This window comes from Xiphophorus couchianus, chromosome 17, assembly GCF_001444195.1.
Source record: "Xiphophorus couchianus chromosome 17, X_couchianus-1.0, whole genome shotgun sequence".
NCBI classification, from domain to species: Eukaryota; Metazoa; Chordata; class Actinopteri; order Cyprinodontiformes; family Poeciliidae; genus Xiphophorus; species Xiphophorus couchianus.
In genome coordinates, this window is record NC_040244.1 from 6,048,750 (window position 1) to 6,072,629 (window position 23,880).

A 23,880-nucleotide genomic window follows, 5' to 3' on the forward strand; every position below is an offset into this window, starting at 1 on the left:
TTCCCTTTGTGTCTGAAGTGTGTGTGTCCTGTTTGAGGCGATTGTGCGGCATGAGGGGGGTGACGGGGGTGAAGGGGGTGGCTGCACTCAGAGTGACCAAAAGCAATCGCTCCTGTCCAATCAGTCTCAGTGCCTACCTTCACACATAAGCGGCAGGGCACTCGGGTCCACACAGACCTACACATACACACACACACACACTTACACTTAGACACTTGTCACATCTGCACCCATCTTTCCCCACACCCCCACCATCACCTACGCTCCCTCTTCTTCAAGGCTACCTGTGTGACCTCTCACCATTGGCCAAATTTCGGAGCCCTCAGCATCTCCATCACGGCTGAAGGGACCATTCGGGAAAGCAGGAGACAGAGGTAAGCATTCTTAGTGCTGTGTTCATGCTGGTAGCGGGGATTAGGCAGGCTGAAGTGCATGGTTAACCCTTTTAAAAACAGTGGCATTCAGATTTTAAACAGGTGTTCAAGACAGTTACTGCTGTGTCTTGAGTGCAGTAACACCAACCGGTTTGGGTTAGATGTCTCGCTTTTACGTCACCCCAGTAGTTTTCTTTCATTATCTTTTTACTACTGGTAATTTCATTCACTTACGTAAACTTCAAGAATGGGTTGTAGAGAGATTGGGGCTCATAATGTTTAAAATTGCATGTTTAAGGACTTGTCTTGCTCAAACGTGAAGCTGCTAAATTGCACTTCTTCAATGCAGAAGTCCTCCCAGGCACAGGTGCTTCTGCAGCAAAGATCTTTGGAATGTTGCAAATTATTTGCACAAATGATTTTTCGTGCTTTTAACTAAAAATCTTTACGCTCACAAAAATATGATGTTAGTGTGAATGTGGCAGTTTATGCTATAGCCTCCAGCAGAAGGAATATCATTGGGTCTGCTTGAGGCTTCTGAGGGAGAAAAGGTAGAATCGCTGGATATCAGGCATGCTCAACATGTAGCCAAACATAACAAGGAGGCAGTCTAGAGGAAAGACACAAACACAGCTTCCACACACTGTACGCTGTGATGGCCTGTATAATAGCAAAGCTCTGTGCTGTCTTTAGAAAAGTCCTTCTTTCAGGCTAGCTGTGCCTGGATTTCTCCTGATCGGTCTATTTCTGTAGCAATGCCAACCAGTCAACTCCCTCAGCAAAGTGCATCAAGTTCATGCTGAAGTCAGAGAAGGGACTGATATTATAATCCGTATTTTGTGGTCACGTGCAAAAAATAAATTGGATGAGCATTTCATGATTGGTTTTATTTGTGCCCTCGTTCCAAAATAGCAGCTGATGTTTCTTGGTTTTCTGCCAGTGAAAGATAGATGTGTGAGGGTTACATCTTGTAACTGCAGGGGTGAATAAGTGTGTGTGCATCTGTGTGGGTGTGTGTGCCTAAGCCCCATGTCTGCTGAATGAAGCTATTCCTCATGAGCTGCAGCAGGTTGCTGCCATCCTGTCCACAAACCTCGGTGGAATTTGGAGTTTGAGTGCTGAGACGAGCTGCGAGCGGGCCTCATAAAGGCTCTCTGTGAAGGCCGAGGGGTCGGGTTAGCGCAGAAACCTCTCTCACCTCTCCTTTTTCTCAATTACTCGCCCGAACTCAACTTTTTTTTTTCCTGCACTTTCTCCATCTAACCCTGAGGGCCAACATCTTGTCTGTGTCTCCCTCTCCATGACGCTCCTCTTTTCTTCTTCTCTCTCTCCTTGCTCACCGTTTCTCTGCCCTGGCCTGGAGGACTCTCTCTCTGCTCCCATAGTGCCATCACTGGGTCTTGAGTGCCGACACATTGAAATGTTTTCAGTTATTTAATCCTAAATCCCAGGTCTGTAAGGAGTTAACCAGGGGTGGGCAATCCTGGTCCTCGAGGGCCGGTGTCCTGCAACTCTTGCAAGTCTCCCTGGTCCAACACACTTGAATCCAGCAGCTGAATCACCTCCCAAGTGCAGTCAGGTTCTCCAGAGTCCTGCTAATGACCTCATTATTTGACTCAGGTGTGTTGAAGTAGAGATGCATCTAAAAGTTGCAGGAGTCCGGCCCTCGAGGCCTGGAGTTGCCCACCCCTGAGTTAACCTCATTAAGCAGTAATTAACATATGCTAATCTTATTAGTGCTTTCCGCTTTGGAGTAATTCATGAACTTAACGGCCTGTACTCCAGAGGAGATAACAGGATCATGAGCAGTTGCTCTCTAGGTCAGGACAGTGCAAAGGGGACAGTCATGTTGAAAATGATTCATGTTTATTTTAAAGTTTTAAAGATGTCTCTGTTGAGATTTTTGTAGCTTTAGGCAAAATATTTTTGTCTGATTGGGAAAAATCCTTAAAACCTTTATGGCAAAATTCCCAGACGTTACAAAACTGCATGCTTATTTTATTCTGCCATTACAACTGAATGTCCTCTATGTGGGACAACAAAGGCCATTTCTATTCTACTGCACAAATGCTTAAATAATTTAGGACAGTCCAAATATTTTTAATGCCAGTGTTATGAAAGCCATTTTCTAGGTTGCCTTTGTTTTCACCATTGTTTATGCAGAGTGGAAATACATTTCCACTCTAAAACCTTTTTCTTGAAACTTTATTCACATAACTGCACAGAATCCGTTTACCATTCCCTCACCAAATTTGGAATAAACATTTTACAGAGCCTTCCAAACACTTTACACCACAAACTCCAATATTTTTATTAGGATTTCATGCAAGACCAATCACAAAGTGTGGCATGCATTGGTATTCAACCCACTTTCCTCTGGTAAACATAAACTGCAATTTTTAGAAATCCCTCATATAGTAATATAAAGCCATCCAAGTAAGACGATGAGCATGTCAATCAGAGAAGCAGTTAGAAGCAGAAGACTCTGACATTTTGGAGAATATGAAGTGATGCTTGGGGGACTGTGCCGACGAGACTGAAATAAATGCTGCACTTTGTAAATCTGAAATTTTGTCAGCCATCTTTGTAACTACCAGCCATGTATGGAATACAGCAACCATTAGGAAGAAGGTCTGATGGTAAGAAGAAGCAAAAACGGAAACTTTTGACCTTTGTGTAAAAATGTTAAACCACTCATCACTCTTAAACTATCACACTATGACACATAGTAGTGGCGGTATCAGGCTGTGGGATGTTTTTCTTCAAGAAATTGAGAATAAATAGGACTGTATAAAAGGTAACAGTGAAGAAGAGGCTGCAAAAGACTCTTCACACCTGAGGGAAACCTTTAAATGAGTTCAAATGTCCACATGTAGCTACGCACAAGGCAAAGACAAGCAGCATAAAAGATACTTTACAAAGTATCGGGCTGAACACAAATGTCCGCCCTACTTTACAGGTTTTTATTTGTAAGAATTAAAAAAAAAAACATGTGAATCACTTCCTTCTACTTTACAATTATGTAGTACTTTCTTTGCTTAAAAGTTGTAGTTATTAGACGTTTGTTGTTAAAATATAAAAACATTTATAGTGCCAAAGACATAATGCTAGAAGTATAAAATTCAAGATTTACATTGATGAGAAATAAATACACTGATTGTTTCAACCCATACTAAAGCAGTGTTGGCATAAATATTTACTGTGTCTGAGTCTAACCAGAAAATTGTGCAAAACAATTACAACAACTTAATCTGTCACATATTAAATGGTCTGCCTTTTGAGTACAGACAACTATCATCTCCTCTGATCACAAATGGATCATTATATGTGCTATCATAAAAACAATTCCTTACGTTTCTGTTGCCATGGTTTCAGCTATGGTCAAGTAATTACCATTTAGTAAAACATGAAACCATCAGGGTTGCTTCATTTAAGAACAACAGGTACATTTCCAGAAAATAGTGGATATAGGTTGCTTTTTTATTTTATTTTATTTTATTTTTTTTGTGAAATATATCATAAATGTCCTAGTTGTCAATGATACGACAAAAATGTGCTTTGGTTTAGGAGAAAGAACCTGGTTAGTCAAACAGTGACCCATAAAAAGGAGAGGTGAACTGAGGCGTATGAGCTCCTCAATGAAATTATAAAACTGGTTTAACCAGAAATAGAATCTCTTGCGCTTCGATCCTGTACCTGTCTGCACCTCCATAATAAGATCAGCGACCTTAGTGGTCAGGGAACGAGGTCAGACCTCAGTCTTTGGCACCATTACTGGCTTCCAATTCCAGTTTTATTCACTTTATATTCACATAAAAATTTACACCACAAAACACTCACATACAACATAAAAACTGTACTTGTTAAGCAACATATAAACTAAAGAAACCTCAGTTTAATTCTGCTGCTCTGTTATTTTTCAGGTAGACCATGAGGATCTTTTTGTGGCTCTTGTTCGGACTCTTCGTCCTCAAAGTGGTGGCGGCCAGTCCCAGATTTTCCCGGCAGGTGGACTTTGACTCATACAATACTGTTGACTATGATGAAAGAGAAGACAATTTTGAAGATAACTATGACTATGGGGAAATGACAGTTGAAGATCCTGAGGTAAGAGGTTTTAACTGTGCTCAAGCTTTCACAATCTGCATAAACACCTTAGCTTTTATTTAATGTTTGAAAATTAAAGTATTTTATTCCTTTACCATCAGTATACATTTGATGAATTGGGGCATGATATGCTTCATTTTTGGACATTTCATTTGTTACAACAAAGATTGTAACAAAACCAACAAATGATGGTAATTTTTTAATTAAAGCAGTGTTTTTGTTGAACGCGTGGTTTTGGGCTGAGGTCACGGGGTTCTTTGAGCAGACTGGAATGTTGGGGATGGCAACTGGAGTGATTTGGAACATTGACAGATTTATTTCTTAGTGTTCAGTACAATTGAGCCAAACATTCCTCAGTTTATACTTTGGCCAGCCACTGTTATAGGGTCAATGCCCCAGAATCCTGCATGCACCTGGAGCCGTTTCAGCTGGAAAATAAATGAGTTGGCCCCGATAAGAGCCTCATTCTTCTTTGCCCTAGACTTGAGTTTTTGTTGAAGGCTGGGATTTTAGATACTCTTGTAAGTAAGCACACTTCTAATTTAAAATACATGAGAGTAAACGTAAAGTAGAAAGGTACAACTAAGATAAAAGAAGCATCCCTTGCATCCAATGGTTATAATATAAGCTTACTTAAATCGCTTATGAACACAAATATCAAATCAGATATTCACAATGCATCTTGGCATGTAGACATGGGGACTAGCTAAAGTTCATAATGAGCATCGGAATCGGAAAGAGAGTGAATATAAGTGACTTTGAAGGTGACATGGTTGTTGTTGCCAGACAGGCTCTTCTGAGTATTTCAGAAAATACCCATTTTTAAGAAAAAACATTGAGTTTGCCGAGAATGACCCAAAAAAGAGAGAGAAAGCACCCAGTGAGTAGCCATTTGGTGTAAATGACTTATTAGAATGGTAAATCCAATTATTGAATATTGTTTAAATACCACGAACTAACTCTAACTATTGTTCCTGACCATGTCTATCCTGTTATGATCATAGTTCATCCATTTTGTAACAGAGAAGTGCACCAAATGGCAAAGCTCAATTAATCCCAAATTACTTTCTTGAACATTTCAGTGAGTTCATTATTCCACAATGGAATACAAAGGTGATGGATTACATTTCACTATGATAGATCACCTGTAGTGATCTATCATAGTGAAACATCATGGATGTACACCTGACAAATGTTCTCACTGTGGAATAAAACCTGAGGAATCATTCAAACAACTTGTTAGAACTGTACTGATAAGAATGAGGGCCATCCTGAAGGGAAAAGGAAGTCCTACTTGGCACTAGTGCTCGACAAAAGTAGTCAGAGAGTGAATACTCTCTTCAAAAGGCTTTAACAGAGCCACGTCGTTGATATAAAATACAAGGAGTGGTCAGAAAACAACAATCAGGTAAAATAAACCAATCTCGAGGCAATTATAATTGTGAGGCACTACAATGGCTTGTACTTTTCCATTTCTAAATGGAAAAGTAAAAAAAGCTATTTTAAGCTGTGACCATTCTAATATTGCTACAGCAACATGTTAGTACAGTATATTGACCTTAAAAAATACAACGTGCTTTAGTGCTGCTTTTGTAGATTCACTGTTAAGTTGCTATAGGCCTATCATTACCACAAGAATGGGTTGCAGTTGAGGTGTGCTAATGACAAGAGCAAATTAAAAATGGCTCCCAGCAGCTTAAGCTAAATCATGTTTAAATTGATTTTGATGTGGCAACGCTGAGTTTAACCAGCATTACCAACCAAGGAAATTGGCCTGGCTTCCTCAATAAAACAAACCCTCTACATAAACTTTTCACGTGGCTCGCCATCCAACCAGCTTAAGCCAAGCATAATCTAAACCAATTTTAGTTGTTTTGTAAGGCATATTTACTGTGACTTTATGCCTTTTCAAGCCAAAACCACTGTATTTCTCCCCAAACAATGACTAAGAAATGTAATCACAGTCATTTTAAAGCTCTAATCAGCATGACTCAGTGGTGTAGTGTGAAATTGCACAGCTGAATTACTTCACAATTACTGAGCGTTGGGAAACTGCTGTTTTGCTTGGAAATCATTTGATAACAATTAGCAAAACAGAATAATGTAGGATGTTGCTTCAGGCTTTGTGGCGTTTATTGTTCTTTTACTTTTCCTGGCTTCCTACACAAAGGCTACATAAATTTTTATGCTTTCCACATACCATAAACTCAAAGGTTTGACACATAATTGTAGTGCGGGGAAATCACCAGGGATCTGGAAAGTTTAGCTTTCTTGATAACACAGAGAAATGTGAAGGGGAGACTTTCAGAGGGTTGAAAAACAAATGTTTTTCATATACAAACATAGAATCTCAGGGGAGAAATGAGGCGGTGATGAGCTCCATCCCTGGAATGCTGAGTCTTTGCTTTTCATGGCCAACTCTACTTTGGCATTAACCTTCTTTCCCTCTGGGTTTTGTCTCTCTCAGTTGAAAATAAGCCCCATCTACATTGTTATTCAAGCAAATCATCCTCAGTCTGCTGAATTCAAATGCTTTAATCACCATCTTTGGACTCATTCATGCATTTTTTGTTTGCCCATGTCCTTTACTTTCACAACTGAAGCAGCAAGTAACTTCAGATTTCTATATTTTTGCACTGTAGCAACATTTCTCTAACATGGGTGCATTTAGTCCTGATCTAAAACATTCAAGGAGTTTCCATGTGCATCTGTTTGGAAAGTTGCATAACAATTTACCCTAAGTTCTGTTTCCGCTGAGAACATTGAAGTCATTGATCAGGTTTTTTGTGTAACATGTCTAAGATCAATATTCAGATGTTAATATGATCACAAAATGGATGATTATATTGTGAAATGATTTGATCTGAAGAATGGACGGGTTTGATCTAGGAACAGTTGCATTAACTTATGGACAATCTAGAAACAGTACAATGGCATTTCAAAACAAATACATCAATTTTTGCTTTCTGAGAGAAGACTTGGCTGAATAAATTTAATAAAAGGAAGATAATTATCCCACAAATTAGGGACGTGTATCTAACAACTTTAAAAATCCTATGTTCATGACCTAAGATTTATGTTTATGGAGTGTGGGAGGAAGCTGAAGTACCTGGAGTTTGCATGTTCACAGGAAAAGACACAAAGCCAGGGTTCAAACCCAGGACATTTTTAAAACTCCACTACATTATTCTGTTTAGTTTATACAAAAAAATTAAAATCAAAACATTTTAAATATTATCCATTCCAGAAAACAAATGACAAAATAACCCAGTCATTAGCCAACAACTAATCCCAGTTCAACACCAGTTTAAAATCTTCTTTGGCTACGGGATTTGTAATAATCTCGTAATGTAACAATGTTTTCTAGCTGGCCAACATTAACAAAAAGGGATTGTAAAATCTTCTTGGGATGTGTGTATGATCCGTCTAACAAAGTCAAAACATATCAAGGTATACAGAAATTGCTAAATGCAGGTAAGGCTTTAAAACTGCAAACATTTGGTGTCGTACTCTTTCTGCAATACAAAGTGTTGGATGGACCAGTGTTTTTTTGTTGTTTGAAATGTAGAGTAAAAAGGATGATGCTCCATCCCCACCTGTTGCTGAATATTGCTAGTTAGCTGGGGCTGTAGCCAAGGGTTACGTTTCATGGCGGTTTTACATATTTTTGCGATTTTGGTTTTTAGATGATGCACACCTTTAAATTGCACTAAACTGTTTCATCTTGACAAGGAATTTCTCTTTACTACACGTTTTTAAATGATAGTCCTGAAATGTGGAAAGTTTCATTAAACTTTTTCAAAAGCGAGAGAAAGAATACCCCCCAAACATGGATTTTTAATTATTTTTCTTTTGTTAGTCAACACTCATGGATAGTGATGATTAATGGATTAAATTTTTTGGTTTTAACATTATGTATGGTGTGAATGATGATGCATGACAGGAAGAGTGAGGTTCTTGTTAGACACCTACAGTCTCATATCAGTTCCTCTGCAAGCTGAAATGTTTCAGAAAAGCTCTGCAGTCTTCTGGTTCCTGCTTTCACATTCTGAACACCTTAATGCAAGTTTATATTTTATTTTCCCATGCTGCTTTCAGAGCTCTTCTTTTATTTATCTGTTTATTTTTTGGTTGCTAGCCTTTAACCTCTTCTTTTCCCATAGGTATGTATGTTTGCTTTGGAGAAAGGGGAAATGAAGGGGAGTAGTGCAGTGAACCAACACTGTACATGACTTTTCAAAGACTTACCTTGTTGTATGCCAATCTGTGTGTACGCTAACTTTAGAACATGACATTCAGAGCTGAATATCGCTATTCTAGAATTTCTCCTGCTTGCTTTCTGGGTACTACATGTTCTACTAAGAATCTATTCCCTGGACTCGTTTCCAATGACAAATCTTGGCTCATTGATATCTAAAGACATTCGGGTTGACTCACTTCCACAGATTCAAATTTTTGCAGCTACCATGTGTGTCTTGGTTCCACAAGGACCATTAGGGATTTTAGTGGGTTGAGTCATCTGGAGCGTCAGGTACTACCTGTGTGTGGGAGTTCATTACCCTCATCTGGAAAAATGATAGAACTGCAGGTTCCATCAAACACTAGGACATCAGAGGGCAACTGCAAAGAAAAGAAATGCAGCTACAACACCACATGGATGTGCTCAAAGCTTTTAAAGTCTCAAAAACTGCAATTTATAAAGTTTTGCATGGTTTCCTATTTGTTTCCCAACATTAAACCTAATACTGGTTGGCTTTGTAAACATAAGTGCAGAGAATTTTACTTATGATGGGATTTGTAATGTTAAGAATAGGAGAGACATTTTGGTTATCATCTTAAATGTTTACTTTTTTGTCTCAAAAAATATCAATTTAATGGCTACTCACTTGCTGTTGGTTTGCATAAAGCAGGAAACATTTAAAATTTGGGTATTTAACCAGTAATGTAGTAAACAGCAAGGTATTTTGTTTTGGGGGAGGGGATGTCGTTTTTTTTTTGTTTGTTTTTTGTTTTGTACAATAAATTGCTTTGCTAGAGAACATCTTTGTACATTTATACAATCAGAATATATGCATTTTCAAGGGAAAGCATCAATTACTAACAGTGGAGGCCTTTTTTTTCTTCACATATAAATTCATCTGATCTGAGGCCATTTTTGACTGTTTGCTTCCATCTAGTGGTGAAAGATTTAAGACATTTATCTTGGATTCCTGACCTTTGTGCAGGTGATAAAAGTTCTGTATAATGGTTGTTAAAATTTGTAAAGGTCTGAGTAACCTGTGCTAAGATTTTTGTTTGTGCCCAGTTTTATTAGATTAAATGTTTAATGTGCAAACTGGTCAGGCTTCTATAATAAATTCTATAAAGTATTCAGTTCATTTTACACCACAATTACATCTAAAATTAGATGTAGCTGATTGAATGTCACCCAGAAAACAACCACAAATTAAGGAAACGGTACATGCTTTTGTTTTTAAGTGATTGAAAAAGCAGGTTTTCATATGCAATTCACAATCTGGGGCAGTTGGGGGAAGAAAATCGCTTTAAAGTTTCTAACTTTCTTAAAATATAAAGTAAAAAAAAATAAAAAATTGGGTTGGCAAGAAAACAGAACCCATCCATCAAGAGACTATATATACTCTGAGGGAGTAAACAACATGAAACAAGACAGGTGTGATGATTAACAAATAAGGAGCAGGTGTGAAGAAAGCAGCAGGAAGCACCTTAAAAGGGAACAAACATTAACCATAGAGACAAAACAGCTTTGAAGACCAAAAAGGAACCTAATAACGTTTATGTAAATTCATGACTTAAAATTATTCAATAACTGGATGGCAACAATGGTAATAGGCGTTTGTCCTGTTCAGTATAATAGTTTACCAGCACCAGCGTATGAATGGCGCTCAAACATAAGTAACAATTTTCCCCACAATGACTCTTTCTCAAAAATATATTTGGGCTCTCAGAATGTATTCTTCTTATGCAAATATTGTTTATTAGAATATTCCCTGTTAGAAGAACATTTTAAAATGCCCTTTTATGAGCGAACAAAGATAATCCATGAGCACAAACCAGAATATGTTGGTAAAATGTAAGAGATGTTGAGTGCTAGGGATAGGATTGAAACAGGGATGCTTTATGTCTTGCCTCACTGCTAGTGTTTTTCTTTCAGCCAGTGATTGAGGAGCCGGATCGATCTGATTATAACTTTCCTGAACCAGAAGTAGAAGCAGAAGAAAAGGAGGAGGAAGAGGAAGAAGAATTGCCTCTAAAACCTCAAGCTGTCCTTCAGGGTTCTGGTGGATCTGGTGTCCTCATGGGTCCAGACACAGAGAAAGGTCTGAAGAATATATAACTACTTGACGTATGAGTGCACGCAATTCAATAGAGGGCTCTAGAATTTCCCTTTCTTATTATGTAGTGAAAGTAGCTTTATTGGAATAACTGGGTATCCCACTCATCCTTCATCTCAACCCATCCTGGAAATTCTGTTTTCCATTTGCATGTTATCCATTTAACTGACAGTCAGTGGTTAAATGTGTTGTGTTGACTGTGTCTGTTTCTCATGTTCTTAACCCAATCATCATTGTTCTCCAAATCTGATCAATGATCTGTTTCAGTCCTGTCTGTCTGTTTATCAGTACCTCGTTTTGTCTCTAACAAGAGGTGGAGCTGCGTCAGGCAACGGTCGATACTCTTCATGTTTCCGGGGATTTTGGAGGCTCTATAGGGTCCGGAGAAACTTCAGCAGCTTCCGGGGTCTCTGGGTCTGCCGTCTCAGGAGACATCCTGGTCTCCAGTGGCTCCGGGGATTTTTCTGGTGACATTATTCTGATACCTGGGGATCCAGAAGAGTTCATTATAATAAATGGATCTGGGGAGTTCTTGACAGGTGGGGATCTCTTGATATCTGGGGACATCTCAGGATCTGGAGACGTCACTGGGTCTGCTTTTTCTGGGGCCTCGGGAGACTCTCTCCCTGAAGATTTGAAAATGGTCACTGAACTCCCCTTTGAAACCGGAGTATCTGGGGACCAGTCTGGCTCTGTGTTCTCTGGAGATCTTTTGAGCTCTGGGGCCTCTGGAACCTCTGGGGATTCTGGGGACTCTATTGAGTCAGGATATTCAGAGATAACTTTGATACCTGGAGGTTAGTACCTTGAATGAACGTGTGATTCATGCTAATTAACTATTGTTCCATTTAACTGCTCTCTTCAATAATGTAGTTAAATGTTGACCTTAATTATTTGTGCAACACATTATGATTGTATTCAACTTTTTCACCACAATCATCAGTTTCTAACATATTGTTTCATTCTAAATGTGAGTGTGATTGATTGTCCCTCTTAACCTCCAACTCCTAACACCAACCCTCGGCTCTAACAAGAGGAGGAGCTTCTCCCTTCTGTAGATAAAATCCCAGAGGAGGCACTGAGTGCTTCTGGGACGCCCTCGGGAGACATTGACGCCTTTGTAGACATTGAAGCCTCTGCAGATTCAGAGGTCTCTGGAACCTCTGGACTTCCTAGTGTCTCTGGGTCAGGAGACATTGAGGTCCTTGTGACAATTCGACCCAGAGTGCCAGAAGAAGGTCAGTATCTAAGATAGAATTGTGTGTTGAAGACAAAGGAAAATGTAAGATTGGATCTTAGACACCCTCCTAACTTGTTTTATGTGGGTTTTTGTCTCAAGTACATTTTCTCTAACCTTGTTGGCAATTACATTTTATGTCATTAACCGAAAAAAGTGAGGTTCACGTAATCCTAATCCAGAAAAATGCATAACCACTTGTTTAACACTGCTAAACTGCTTTGCTGCTTCCTGTCCCGTGTCCAGCTCAATCTAACCTTTTTTTAACACCTAATCTTGTCTCTAAACAAGAGGCGGAGCCGTTTCCAACCACAACTGAATCCCCTCAGGAGGGGAAAACAAGTATAGAAGAAGATACAGGGCCCTCTGGCTTCCCATTGCCAGAGGAGCCAGGGGAGACCGAGGTTATTGATGAAGGTCAGTACTGTTCAGGGCCTAATCCAGGCTGGGAGTTTTAAAAGATCAAAGTCATAACAGGCAGTTGAACCAATGAAGCATAAAGGAAAAAGTGGAAAACCTCAAATATACTGTGACTAGAGATATTCAACACATAAAGTATGGTTTTACTGTAGTATTTGTAAATGCTTATGTTTGCATAAATGTTGGGCTTCTGGTCGTTTCAGTTTAAGAGGTGAGGGTTTAAACCATTCTGAACATCCTTAATCCTGCAAGAGGGCTTTTGGGATGCATAAAGAAACATCTCCAGCCCTCTATGATTTATATTTGAATTCTGTTTCTATTCTTCTGTCCCTTTTCCCTCTCGATGTTTTCCAGAATTGCCTGTTTGCTTGCTGTGCATATGCCTCGGTGGCTCGGTCTACTGTGACGACTTGAAGCTGAACAGTGTTCCACCTCTGCCCAAAGACACCACTCACTTCTACGCCCGCTACAACAGAATCACAAAGATCAGCAAATCTGACTTCGCCAACATGAGTATGCATCCCGTTTGAATGAAAATGTATGGTTAGTAGAGCAGAAATGTTCAGAAGCAAAGTTAACCTTTTCAGTGTTTACAACTCCAAAGTAGGTGTGAGCGGTCAGTGAACACACAGCATGAGTATCTGAGGATGATGTTTTATTGCCTTCCAGACAAGCTGAAGAAGATCGACCTGACTGCTAATAGAATAACCTCCATTGAGGATAGAACGTTTATGGGCCTGCCTGAGCTGGAGGAGGTGATAATCAGAGAAAATCACATCTCACAGCTGCCAGCCCTTCCCGAGACCATGACCCTGATTGATGTCAGCCACAACAACATTGGCTCAAAGGGTATTCATAAAGAGGCATTTAAAGTACGTACACCTTCTTCAGTAAATTTCTTTCAATGAGTACTTGTGTATGGTGGCAAAGTTGACAGAAAATTTGCATTGCATGCTCTCATTTTAAGCCAGATTCCAAATACTGATTCTAACCAAACGGGGAAGCTATCATCAAAAGGTTTTAAAAGTAAACAGAATGACTTTCTATTGGATAGAAACGGATCAGACAAGTTAATGGCAACCACTTTGTCCAAAAAGACAGAGTTAATTGTATTTTATATAGGGAAGAAAAACAAAGCATATGCAAAGGTAATGGCAGCAACAACTTTGTAAATTACTCAGTCTAGAACAGGGGTGGAAAAGACCAGTTAGACAGCTACTATCCTGTAAATTTTAGATACATCCCTTCTCCATCAAACCTAAATCAAACGAATGGCTTGGCGACCTCTGATCTCGAAAATAGACCTTTCTGTCAGAAAGGAAAACAAAAGAAGAGTTAATTATTTCCATTGGTAAAAACACACAGCCAAATGCAGAATCATAGAACCATGAGTACTTTCTTTGAAAGACAAACAAAGAGGACACAAAGTTCAAGGCAGCAATAGTTCCGCCCTGAAATTAGACAAATGCAGAACCAATGAGCATTGCATATTATCCTGTAAATAATATACGGATAGTTACAATAGAAACTGAAAACGTTTTGTTGTGCAAATGAAATTTTAAATCAAGTAATATCTTTGCTCTTCTCTGGATTACAGGACATGACTGGCCTGCTGTACCTTTACCTCACCGATAACAACGTTGATTATATTCCAGTGCCTCTACCAGACAGCCTACGCTCGCTACACTTACAGGTGCACAAAATCTGGCTTCATGTCTTGTTGACTGCATATTTTTGACTGTATATATTTTTCAGTACAGGGTGATGCATTCTTTGAATTAAAAGTCTTTTCAAACAGAACAACCATCACAAAATAGCACAGCTCTCTTCTTGTAAATTGCCAGACTTCAAGATGAACGGGTTAGACTTCAGAACTAAATCAACTAGAATTTTCAAGAAACTAAATGACTAAAAAACCTTCTTTTCCTGTTCTGTTGCAGCGTAACAACATTCAGATGATGCACGAGGACACGTTCTGCAACCTGAACGACTTCAACTACATCCGAAACGCATTGGAGGACATCCGTCTGGACGGAAACCCCATCAACCTCAGCAAGACCCCGCAGGCTTACATCTGCCTGCCCCGTATACCCATCGGGAATCTCATTTAACTCAGACTCCTGCAAACTTCTTTGTACATACTGACATGCAGAGTTAAGCTATATTCGTTGTTCAAATTACCAGTCATTTCCGAAGGTGTGTTTCCTACATGCTGCTGACAGATGGAACCAATCTGTAAAACTGTGTGCAATCTGTGCGGAAATGTTCAGCATCGCCCAAAGAGCAAATACGACTGATATTCCAACAATCAAGCACATATACACGACCTTCTTCCTGTTGCTCAGTATTTTCATGCCAACACAATATAAATTGTATAAAGCTTTACTCAAATACACATGCGAGCACACAATGTGTGCTTTATTTTGCCAATACTTCAGAAGTACAAATCTGTATTATTCAAAGAGCCTCACCGGATGTTTATGTTTCTGTTCAGTGTCTTTTCCAAAAACCAACCAGTAATGTGTTGTTTAAAGGTTCACTTTGTAATAAAAAAAAATTATTAATTTTAAGATAAATGACTAACACTTCTTTGGCAATGTATACAAGCAAAGACTTTAATGAAGCTGGAGCTGGATGAGAATTGATGCAACGTAATAAACCAAATGCATTTAAACACAACTTCTGGTTGTAAAGTTTGTACTGTAATATAAAATAAATATATTTAGATTTTGTTTCTTTACACAAACTGACATAATTTTTATATTTGATTGAAAAGGTCCTGTTTTAACTGTGCACAATAGTCTAAATCAAGAACTCTAATGTCTAGAGTTGATTAAATAAAGACTATTGTTAGGTTATGGAGGTGGCGGTGGGTGGGTTTGGTTTTTCTTTTTTTTTTTTTTGGTTGTGGACCGGGTTTAGAATAATGCCATTGTGTGCCCTGTATGGAATAACCACAAGAGAATAAAGTCATTTTAAAGACTTCTCCAATCTAGAGGTGGCTCAATGTTTTTTTATTGAAAACTTAAAAGATTGTTCGTAGATTTTAACTTCTGTGACAACACAAAATAGAAAATAAATATATGACCATAAATATATCTGCATTCTTTGCAAAACATCCACATTTGGAAGAACATGCAGGGATCGCAAACATCCATTAGAGGAATTGTATACAATCATGTGCGGTGCAATTTTATTCAAGTGCTTTGCTGAAGTATTATAACTAGGGATGCTCCGATCAGGTTTTTTTGCTGCCAATTCCAATACCGATCACCCATGAGGCCGATCTCTGCCAGTCACCTGAATTGGTTGTTGATTTTTCGCGTTAGGTGTAAATGCTGCTATGTGAGCTGGCAAAATTTAAAAATTACCTAAATAACGTAAACATGCAACATACTTGCAGGCACAATGCAGCAGCTACTCAGTCAAAAGGACAACTGAAAAACCTGCAACCAGTTAAACAATATTTAACAGTAAGGTTCTCTGTACCCTAAATTATACATGAGTCAAATATGATTAAGGTTGCATCAAAATAAACAATCCCAAGTTACTAAATCCAAACATCCTAAGAGCACGGTTCCACACGACAGGATTTGTTGCCGTGCGCTTTGCGCAGTGTGAAGGAAAGAGGAGATCAGCTGCAGCCGCAGGCTGAGAAGTGAGATAAATGTGATCGGTTTTGGTGATCGGCAACAAGAGACCGTGATCGGCAATCACCGATCGTACACTTTTTCACCGATTATGATCGGTGGCCGATTGATCGGCACACCTCTAATTATAACCGCTTGAATTTTACATTCTAAAACCCAAATTCAACATGTTTCACTGGGATTTTATGTGACAAACCAACATAAAGTACTATGGTAAATGATACATAGTTTTCTAAATGTTTTACAAATAAAAATCTGAAAAAACTTTCTCAACTGGGAGAGAGACTTATCCACTATTTTGTGTTGGTCTATTACATAAAGTTACCATCGAAATGCTATGAAGTTTTTAGTTTTAAATTGACAAAAATAAAAATAATGCAACAGGTATAAACGCTTTTGCAAGGCACTGTAATTTTTCCTCCATAGGTTAAGGTAGTGCAAACTGTCATTGTACTGATTTTTTTTTTAAATGTTCTCTGCCAATTTTTCCAACAAAGCAAGAACTCTCTCTCTTTTATCCACTGCATCAGAGTTCATCACCTTGCTGTCTTCTTCCGTGATCTCCTCCGTTCTTTCTTTTTGCACCAGAAGTCTCTGCCACTTTGCTTTTTCCTTTTCCAGAACCAGCCTCTCGCTTCGCAGAGCGTCTCTGTCCTTCTCCAGCATCAGCTGCTCCCTCTCCATCACGGCCCGTTCCCTCTCCATCACTGCTCTCTCTCTTTCCATCACAGCCCTTTCCCTCTCCGTTACCGCCCTCTCCCTCTCCAGCAGCGCCCGCTCTCGGTCCAGAGCGGCTACGTCCTGATGCGGTTTCTCTCTTTGCATAAGCAGCTGTTCGCTCTTTCTCTCTCGTGGCTCGCAGTTCGTGCTGATATCCACCTCCGGAATGGAACCGTTTACCTCCTCACTTTCTGCAGGCTCTGCCGCAGCAGCCTCAACCTCATCTCCATACACCTGAACCTCAATCTCTGCAATACCTGCTGCCTCGTCTACAGCAGAAGACACCTCCATGTTGGAAACCTTTCTCCTTTTGCGTGTGGGTGCTATTAAGAAATCACTAACGTTGCTGTTATTAGGAAGGGCTTTCAGGATAGGAGCTGAACTCTGCAGTCGACCCTCCATGGCATCATCCATCAGAGAGAAGAAAGGCCATGATTGAGGCACCACTTTGACTCCTGCTGGAGGATTCTTTAACTCCTGAGGAGGAGTGAAAGAAACAAATGGTCAAATGGTCAAACTTTTAACTCAACTAAGGCAACCAAATCTGTACCTTGTATCTCTTCTTCAAGTTTTCAAATTTTTTAGAGGCTTGACGATGAGTCATCCTGTGATGCAAACCCATATGTTTCAGAATGGCCCTGAAAATGATATTATTTCACTGGATTAGCAACAGATATCAGTCTAGTTGTTTTAATAAGTGTACTAAAAAGAAGCAGTTGAAAAGTTAGTTGATCAAGTTAGTTACTGTTTCAAAAGACAGTTCAAAACGATACTGAATGTTGGGGGGTACTTAGTTTTTCAAATATTGCCTTTCCATGTTTATTTTATTTTCATTTAATAATTTGTAACAGTGTGGAGTCTGTAGTTTGTTTTGTGAACAGGAGATAAGACTAATTACTTTTGGAAACTTTTAAGGACTAGAGTGGACTTTAATTGTAGTTTCATCTAACATTTTCTAAAATACCTTTGATGAAAGTAAATTATATGTATTGATTGTAGAACTGGGTGTTATGGATTGTTTTGAAACGTTGTTTTTGCTCAAATTGTATGTCATACATACCTCCATGCCCACTTGGAACTATTTCTCAATCCAGAGAACAGGTAACTGTTTGAGATCCGCAACTTCACAAAGTTTTCTATTTCTTTGTTGCTCACTGAAAAAATAAAAACAGGACAACAAGGGTTAAACACTGACAGGGTTCCTACACGTTTTCCAGTGCAAAATACAAAAATTAAAGTTGAATTTGAATTTAAGATGGATGGATGAATGAGTAAATAGATTGAAAAACAAACAGAAGACTGACTGATCACGTGGGTGGGTGGATACAACTTTTAATCTGTGTAAGAAAGCATGGAAAGAGAAATATATTCACAAAATCAATTTTCTCTTCATCAATCGGGCCGTTAAATTACTTTCATCAAATTCCAGACTTCCCTCTACGTAGGAAGCCTATACTGATGATGACTATTGATGACACGAATCTTCGCCTTGCTATTTACAACTCACTATCTTAAGTTATCATAAATTATTTTAATGTTACTTTAGTTCATAAAGACTTTGCTCATCCGCGGGCATATGGCTAAAGACCAGACTAAAATGAAATAAGTTGCAGTCGCTTTAATAAACACTCAAGTCTGATGTTAATACGTCACTATGTAGTAGCCTTGCTAGGTTGCTCCTAAGCTAACTCTGCCCAGTATATATAGCTTCGTTAAACCGCCATCACTTACTTTTATAAGTGAACTCCGTCGGGATAATCCCATCACACATGGTGTTGGTGTAGGCGTGATCTGGCTGTGCAGTTATGTCCATTCTGCTTTCTATAGACATTTACCACCAAAGCGTCCTTGGTAGTGGTTAACAGTCGTTTCTACTTCTGAAGGTCCCTACTTTCTTCTTCTTGAGTTTTAAAAGCCAGCAGAACCATCTCTCTGTCGCCATCTATCGTCGAGGGTGTTACACAGGTGACAAAAATCATTGTTATTTCATTTAATGCCATTTGAGGTATCAAAAAGATATCTAATATAGTAGCAAACATTGGCAAAATAAATTTGATATGAAACTCAAACATGTTAAATAATATAATTAGTCAACAATGCATTTTTATACCTTATTTAACTCAATTCAGTGCTTTTAAATAGCAGCAACAGCACTTTGTGAAAAAGCTGTTATATCTGCTGAGCATTCTGTGTAATTTGCAGGTCAAATGAATATTCAGTAAAGCGTATACTGTCAATGGAATAACATTTCACTGTTCTAATGAGATGATCTACTGTAATTGTTTCAAAGGCTATATGTAGTGAGCAAATCCGGTTTTAAAATGCCTGAAATGTGTTATTTGGCAATGAAGTTATTTATTGATACTAATTTTTATTTTATTCTTAAAAAATGCCAGAAGTAATATCTTGAACTGTACCCTAACTGTCGTAGGGTGCACGTTGACATGTTCACAAATTAAATCATATGTTATGATTAGTTACTTGAGACTCCACTACTTTTTAGTCTATCTACACTGCTCAAAAAAATAAAGGGAACACTTAAACAGGTGTTTCACACTTAAAGTGTTCCCTTTATTTTTTTGAGCAGTATACTTCTACTTGAGTCAAACATACTGCAGCTATTCTTACTTGAGTACAAGTATGGACTACTCTGATTGTTACTCACATACCAACCCTCCTGATCCCCCCATATTTTCTTATTTTCTTATTAACAAAATTAAAATTGTTGTCGTTTTTAATTGGAATAACTTGTAAAGTCTTTATAACTTGGATTGCTTGCCAAGTAAGTTCAATGCCAGTCCTGGGAGTGGTATTTGTTTACTGCAGTGTAGGCCCAGCATAGCGCTTATGAGTAAAACGAAAGTAGTTTATTATAACCCGGCAATGGCGTCTGCTCATGGTAAGTTGGCTTTCGCTCCGACCTCTATTGACGTATTCATGATTTAAAAAATAACTATAATAAAGTGCTATACTGTCTGTTATGTATTGTATTTTTATATTCCGTTTTTGTCTTTATTTATTTAGCGCCGATAGTTGTATATAGTGAAATAATGTAATTTTTAAAAAATATACACTCAAATAAAAACAACAAAATTGTGTTAGATGTGATGAATAAGTAAGTATTAGATACAAAATACATTTAAAATCTCAGTAGCGTATTATACTACAGACAGATACTGACTTTCTTGCAGTTTGACAAGTTGCAGTTTCAAGTTTCGTTTCTTGTTCAGTCAACATACAGAACATCTATGAAGTTCTTGTACTTACAGTTTCACTAATGGTTGTGAAATTTGCGCTTGCCTGATTTAATATACATTATTAAAGCTAAATAAATCTTGACTTGGGTTTGCTACCGAGCAGGGAAGTGAAACTAAAAGGATTCCACGAGTTCACCAGCAGGGGGCAGACGGCTTCGACGAGATCACGTGCTCTTATGACAAACTATATTTATGCTTTGTTTGTTTACTTATCAAATGACCACAAAAAAAACTATAGAGGTTCAGTTACTAGGGAGACCTCTAAAGGAAACTGATAGCATTAGATTTTATTTTTGGTGCATCAGAGTGAAGAAGATGGAATACAATGCATGTAACACTTTAATTTGTTTGTAATTTTGACAAAAACTTTGTTTTCTTTTGCTTCACAGCTCTGCCCTACTTTTTGTTGTGACGTAAATATCCAATAACATTTATTGTTTGTAATGTGACAAATTGTGAGATCTCATATTGATTAGACTGTTTAACAAACACAGGACAACTACAATGTTTTTGAAATGCTTGATTCCCAAAGTTATCCATATGATGATGACTATGATTATAAAAAAGGATGGCTTATCCTGCCTTAATACTTAAGTGAAATATTTTTCAGAGTCTGATGAGAAAACTTTTTCTGGAAGCGAATCAGAAGTCAGCGATGAGTCAGACTTTGAGTCGGAGAGTGAGCAGGAGTCGGATTCAGAGGATGACAGTCAGGTTAGTTTATAAAACACAACCACACATAAACTTAGGAAATAACTAATTGAAACCAAAACTACTCTCTTTTTCTTAAATCATTCTTTTCCTTTTTCAGGTTTGCACAAAGCAACCCTGCAAATATTACAACCGTGGCGGTTGTAAGGGTGGGGCCAGCTGCTCTTACCTGCATGTGTGCAAGTATTTCCTAACAGGAAACTGCCGCTACGGATCAAGCTGTAAACTCAATCACAGTTTGGGTGGAAGGAGATCATTTGGGGAGTGTGCCAGCTCCGAAGACCAATCAGCAGCAAGCAGTAAGAAGCTATTAACTTTGATTTATTATTGTTATTATATCATGTTGTTCAAGTAGCTCCAGTGGTCTATGTCACCAATTTTCTTTAAGTAAATGTTATTTATTTTGTTTGACATTAGTTGCTTACCGCATTCAAATTAAATTTATGTTTGTTTTTCAACCAGACCCCCAACTTACTGATGGTCGACCCTACCAGTGGCAGATAAATGATGGAAAGGGCTGGAGGGATGTTGAAAATGATCATATTATTGAGGCCCAGTATTCTCTGCCCCACACTAAAAGCATCAAAATATACAACACATCATATGGGTAAACGTTTAATCATATATATGATTATTTAAATCTTAAAACTGTATTAAATTGTTACAAAGTGAAACTAAATATCAACAAGGTGAGAGTGAGGTTACTGTCCTGCAGGGCGGTGTGTATAGATTTCAACAAAATACGAATCTATGAAAAGAAGAACTTGAAGGTGAGGCGCCTGGATGATGGCAACACTGTGTGGGACTGGTACTGCACCTTAAGTCGGAAGTGGAGGAAGTATGGAGACAAGGTAGATGGCTTCTGCATCTTTATTCTTGTTTAAACCTCATACAGTAGGTTTGAGTGATGACTTATTTGTCATGTTTGCTATGTTGTGGGCAGAACTCGAAAGGCAATCCAAGTCCAGTAAAAAGCTCCGACATAGAGAGGAAGTTTCAGAGCAACCCGAAAAGCTCTTTTACTTTCATAGCTGGTGGGGAAAGTTTTCAAATTAAGTTTCCAGGTGACTTACACTCACACCGATTCATATAATGGATTCTTTAAGCACACAACTCCAACTAGATGCAGCACATTCATTACGATTTACTTAACTTCACTGACTCGTTTCTGACTTTTGATAGAAATGCGACAGGTGGGAAAAAAGAAAAATAGGAAGGTCACACGGCGACCTGTGTTCAGACAACAACAAGGAATAGCAGGGTAAGTTTGGATCTGGTTCACTGATAGAATGTAAATGAAGCACTTTATCTTCTCTAAAGTAAACAACTTGTAATTTGTTTACAAGTTTTTGAGTTTTTCCCAGGTGGCATGCTCAAAATCTATAAAACTTCACAGTCCACAGCACAGCACTTTATTATGCAATAAAGTGAACATCACCTCTGAAGCATAAACATTAGCATATCTTTCTGGTTATAGATAGATTTACTTTAACACCAATCGGAGCAAAAATCTTTCTGTCTAAAAGCCTCAGACAGAAAATGTTAGATGTTTAAACAGGGAAACGCTCTTTAAAAATGCAGAAGAATGTCGTCGTTATGATGTGCACGTCATATAAAATACCAATGTGTAATTTTAGACATTGTTATTTAGGTGTCCCAATTATAACTCACCAATTTATTTTGAAACAATATTTTATTGAATTTTTTTGTATTACTTGAGAAATTCATGTTCAAATATGCACAGAATGTTTTAGGTTGTCCTAATTTCTTTTACGCCAAGCTAAGGTAGCTATTTTGCCTTTATGCTCCACTAACACTATGCTAGCACTAATAGCCATAAACATGTCTTTTAAATGCTGTAAGTCCAAAATTTGATTTTATTATTTCAGAGCCGCTCATGTAGTAGCCACATCGTTCCAGAAGCTTTCTGTGGGCACCAAACCACAGTGGCAATTTGAGGGAAACGGTGGAAACTGGTATAACTTCAAACGCAGGGTCAGCAGAGTATGTGGTTCAATTTGATCTCAGAGACTTTGTTTTCCAGTTTAACTGCAACATGTCAGTTTGTTTCAACAGTCAGGCACTTCGTCTGAGTGCTCCATAACCAGTGATGACATCGAGAGCAAGTACCAGCTAAACCCCACAGACAGCATGAAGTTCAAAATAAAAGGACAACCCTACAAGCTGGATTTTGGAGGTTAGGATTGTTGACAATTCAGCATAATAAGACAATTGCCATAATTAGAGGATAATTTCATTTTGTCAATCAAAGCAATTAAATAATACCTTTCAACATATATATTTTTTCATTCCAGCGATGATTCAGATCAACCAGACAAACAACCGCAAACGCAAGATCAGACGAGTGCTGGTGTGAGGAATAAAGATGGAGCTGCTTTTCAGAAACCAGACAATTGTGCAATACTGTCCTAGTGCATTCATTTAGGGTGTTTGTTTGCCAAGTACACCAGGGATAGCTCTCCAATAAAACATTTAATGATGTTTACATAAATTATGGCCTGATACTGTAAAATATCAGTGAGGTTTACAAGTGAATACATGAATCCTGCCTGAGAATCATGCACTTAGACAATCCAAGTTGTAATTTGCAGTTGATGTTTGAATTTTTCATCTTAGAGTCTCAGAGGCTCTTGTCTATTTTTTGCAGAGTACCGAAACCAACCATAGGTTTTTCAAAAAAGCAAAAAATCTTGGTTAAATTAGAGGACATGGAATGTGATTTTAGAATCTGTCTATGGAAGATACACAGTCAGATTCCCTTGATGCAATAAAAATATGAATATTAAAGTAAATCAATTCTGTTCTACACTAATATGCACATATGTTGCTCAATTGTGCCATATGCATTATATTCAATCTTTGTCATTTACACCTCTTTGCCTTCTTTTTGTGTCTTCTTCTTCATATTATGTTATGTTTTCAATCTGGTGCTGATCTGAGAAAAGCCTCTGGTGAAGATCATAATCTCTTTTAGCAGAAACTGAAATAAATAAAAGCTTCAAATTTCTGTCGACTTTTGTTTATTTTAAG

The 23,880-nt window shown here is 38.2% G+C and overlaps 3 protein-coding genes across 4 annotated transcripts; 2 read left to right on the top strand and 1 right to left on the bottom strand.

The window, feature by feature from the left end:
- Positions 1–104: 104 nt before the first annotated feature.
- Positions 105–15,170, top strand: epyc (epiphycan). The gene is made up of 10 exons (XM_028044382.1): positions 105–374; positions 4,298–4,481; positions 10,654–10,819; positions 11,146–11,631; positions 11,869–12,072; positions 12,363–12,488; positions 12,846–13,004; positions 13,161–13,363; positions 14,089–14,184; positions 14,432–15,170. The coding sequence occupies exons 2-10, from the start codon at positions 4,305–4,307 to the stop codon at positions 14,600–14,602; spliced, it is 1,788 nt and encodes a 595-aa protein (XP_027900183.1). The 5' UTR covers positions 105–374; positions 4,298–4,304; the 3' UTR covers positions 14,603–15,170.
- A 291-nt stretch (positions 15,171–15,461) lies between these two features.
- On the bottom strand, positions 15,462–20,722 carry LOC114161214 (caldesmon). 2 transcript variants are annotated; one of them, XM_028044385.1, is made up of 6 exons: positions 20,129–20,722; positions 18,593–18,803; positions 18,166–18,198; positions 17,922–18,015; positions 17,412–17,499; positions 15,462–17,338 (listed from the first exon to the last, which is right to left on the bottom strand). In XM_028044385.1, coding segments are annotated over exons 3-6 (915 nt in total). In that variant the 5' UTR covers positions 18,167–18,198; positions 18,593–18,803; positions 20,129–20,722; the 3' UTR covers positions 15,462–16,606. The 2 variants fall into 2 exon arrangements, with proteins under 2 accessions (XP_027900186.1, XP_027900185.1); XM_028044384.1 differs by lacking the exon at positions 18,166–18,198.
- LOC114161213 (zinc finger CCCH-type antiviral protein 1) lies at positions 19,608–23,857 on the top strand. The gene is made up of 10 exons (XM_028044383.1): positions 19,608–19,760; positions 20,729–20,832; positions 20,930–21,128; positions 21,292–21,436; positions 21,545–21,680; positions 21,773–21,893; positions 22,012–22,090; positions 22,719–22,824; positions 22,906–23,026; positions 23,145–23,857. Exons 1-10 carry the CDS (start codon positions 19,709–19,711, stop codon positions 23,204–23,206), a joined length of 1,125 nt encoding a protein of 374 aa, XP_027900184.1. The 5' UTR covers positions 19,608–19,708; the 3' UTR covers positions 23,207–23,857.
- Positions 23,858–23,880: the final 23 nt, after the last annotated feature.

What these genes read in the sequence shown, in the direction of transcription:
- LOC114161214 (XM_028044384.1), bottom strand. Translation starts at nt 18,692, where the DNA reads ATGTCTATAGAAAGCAGAATGGACATAACTGCACAGCCAGATCACGCC. An exon ending in GACGGAGTTCACTTATAAAA is followed by an intron (nt 18,016 to 18,592) that starts GTAAGTGATGGC and finishes TTATTTTTTCAG; the next exon opens with TGAGCAACAAAGAAATAGAA. An exon ending in ACTTGAAGAAGAGATACAAG is followed by an intron (nt 17,339 to 17,411) that starts GTACAGATTTGG and finishes ACTCCTCCTCAG; the next exon opens with GAGTTAAAGAATCCTCCAGC.
- LOC114161213 (XM_028044383.1), top strand. Translation starts at nt 19,709, where the DNA reads ATGAGTAAAACGAAAGTAGTTTATTATAACCCGGCAATGGCGTCTGCT. An exon ending in TTTTCAAATTAAGTTTCCAG is followed by an intron (nt 21,894 to 22,011) that starts GTGACTTACACT and finishes GACTTTTGATAG; the next exon opens with AAATGCGACAGGTGGGAAAA. An exon ending in GGTATAACTTCAAACGCAGG is followed by an intron (nt 22,825 to 22,905) that starts GTCAGCAGAGTA and finishes TTGTTTCAACAG; the next exon opens with TCAGGCACTTCGTCTGAGTG.
- epyc (XM_028044382.1), top strand. Translation starts at nt 4,305, where the DNA reads ATGAGGATCTTTTTGTGGCTCTTGTTCGGACTCTTCGTCCTCAAAGTG. An exon ending in GACCGAGGTTATTGATGAAG is followed by an intron (nt 12,489 to 12,845) that starts GTCAGTACTGTT and finishes GATGTTTTCCAG; the next exon opens with AATTGCCTGTTTGCTTGCTG. An exon ending in TACGCTCGCTACACTTACAG is followed by an intron (nt 14,185 to 14,431) that starts GTGCACAAAATC and finishes GTTCTGTTGCAG; the next exon opens with CGTAACAACATTCAGATGAT.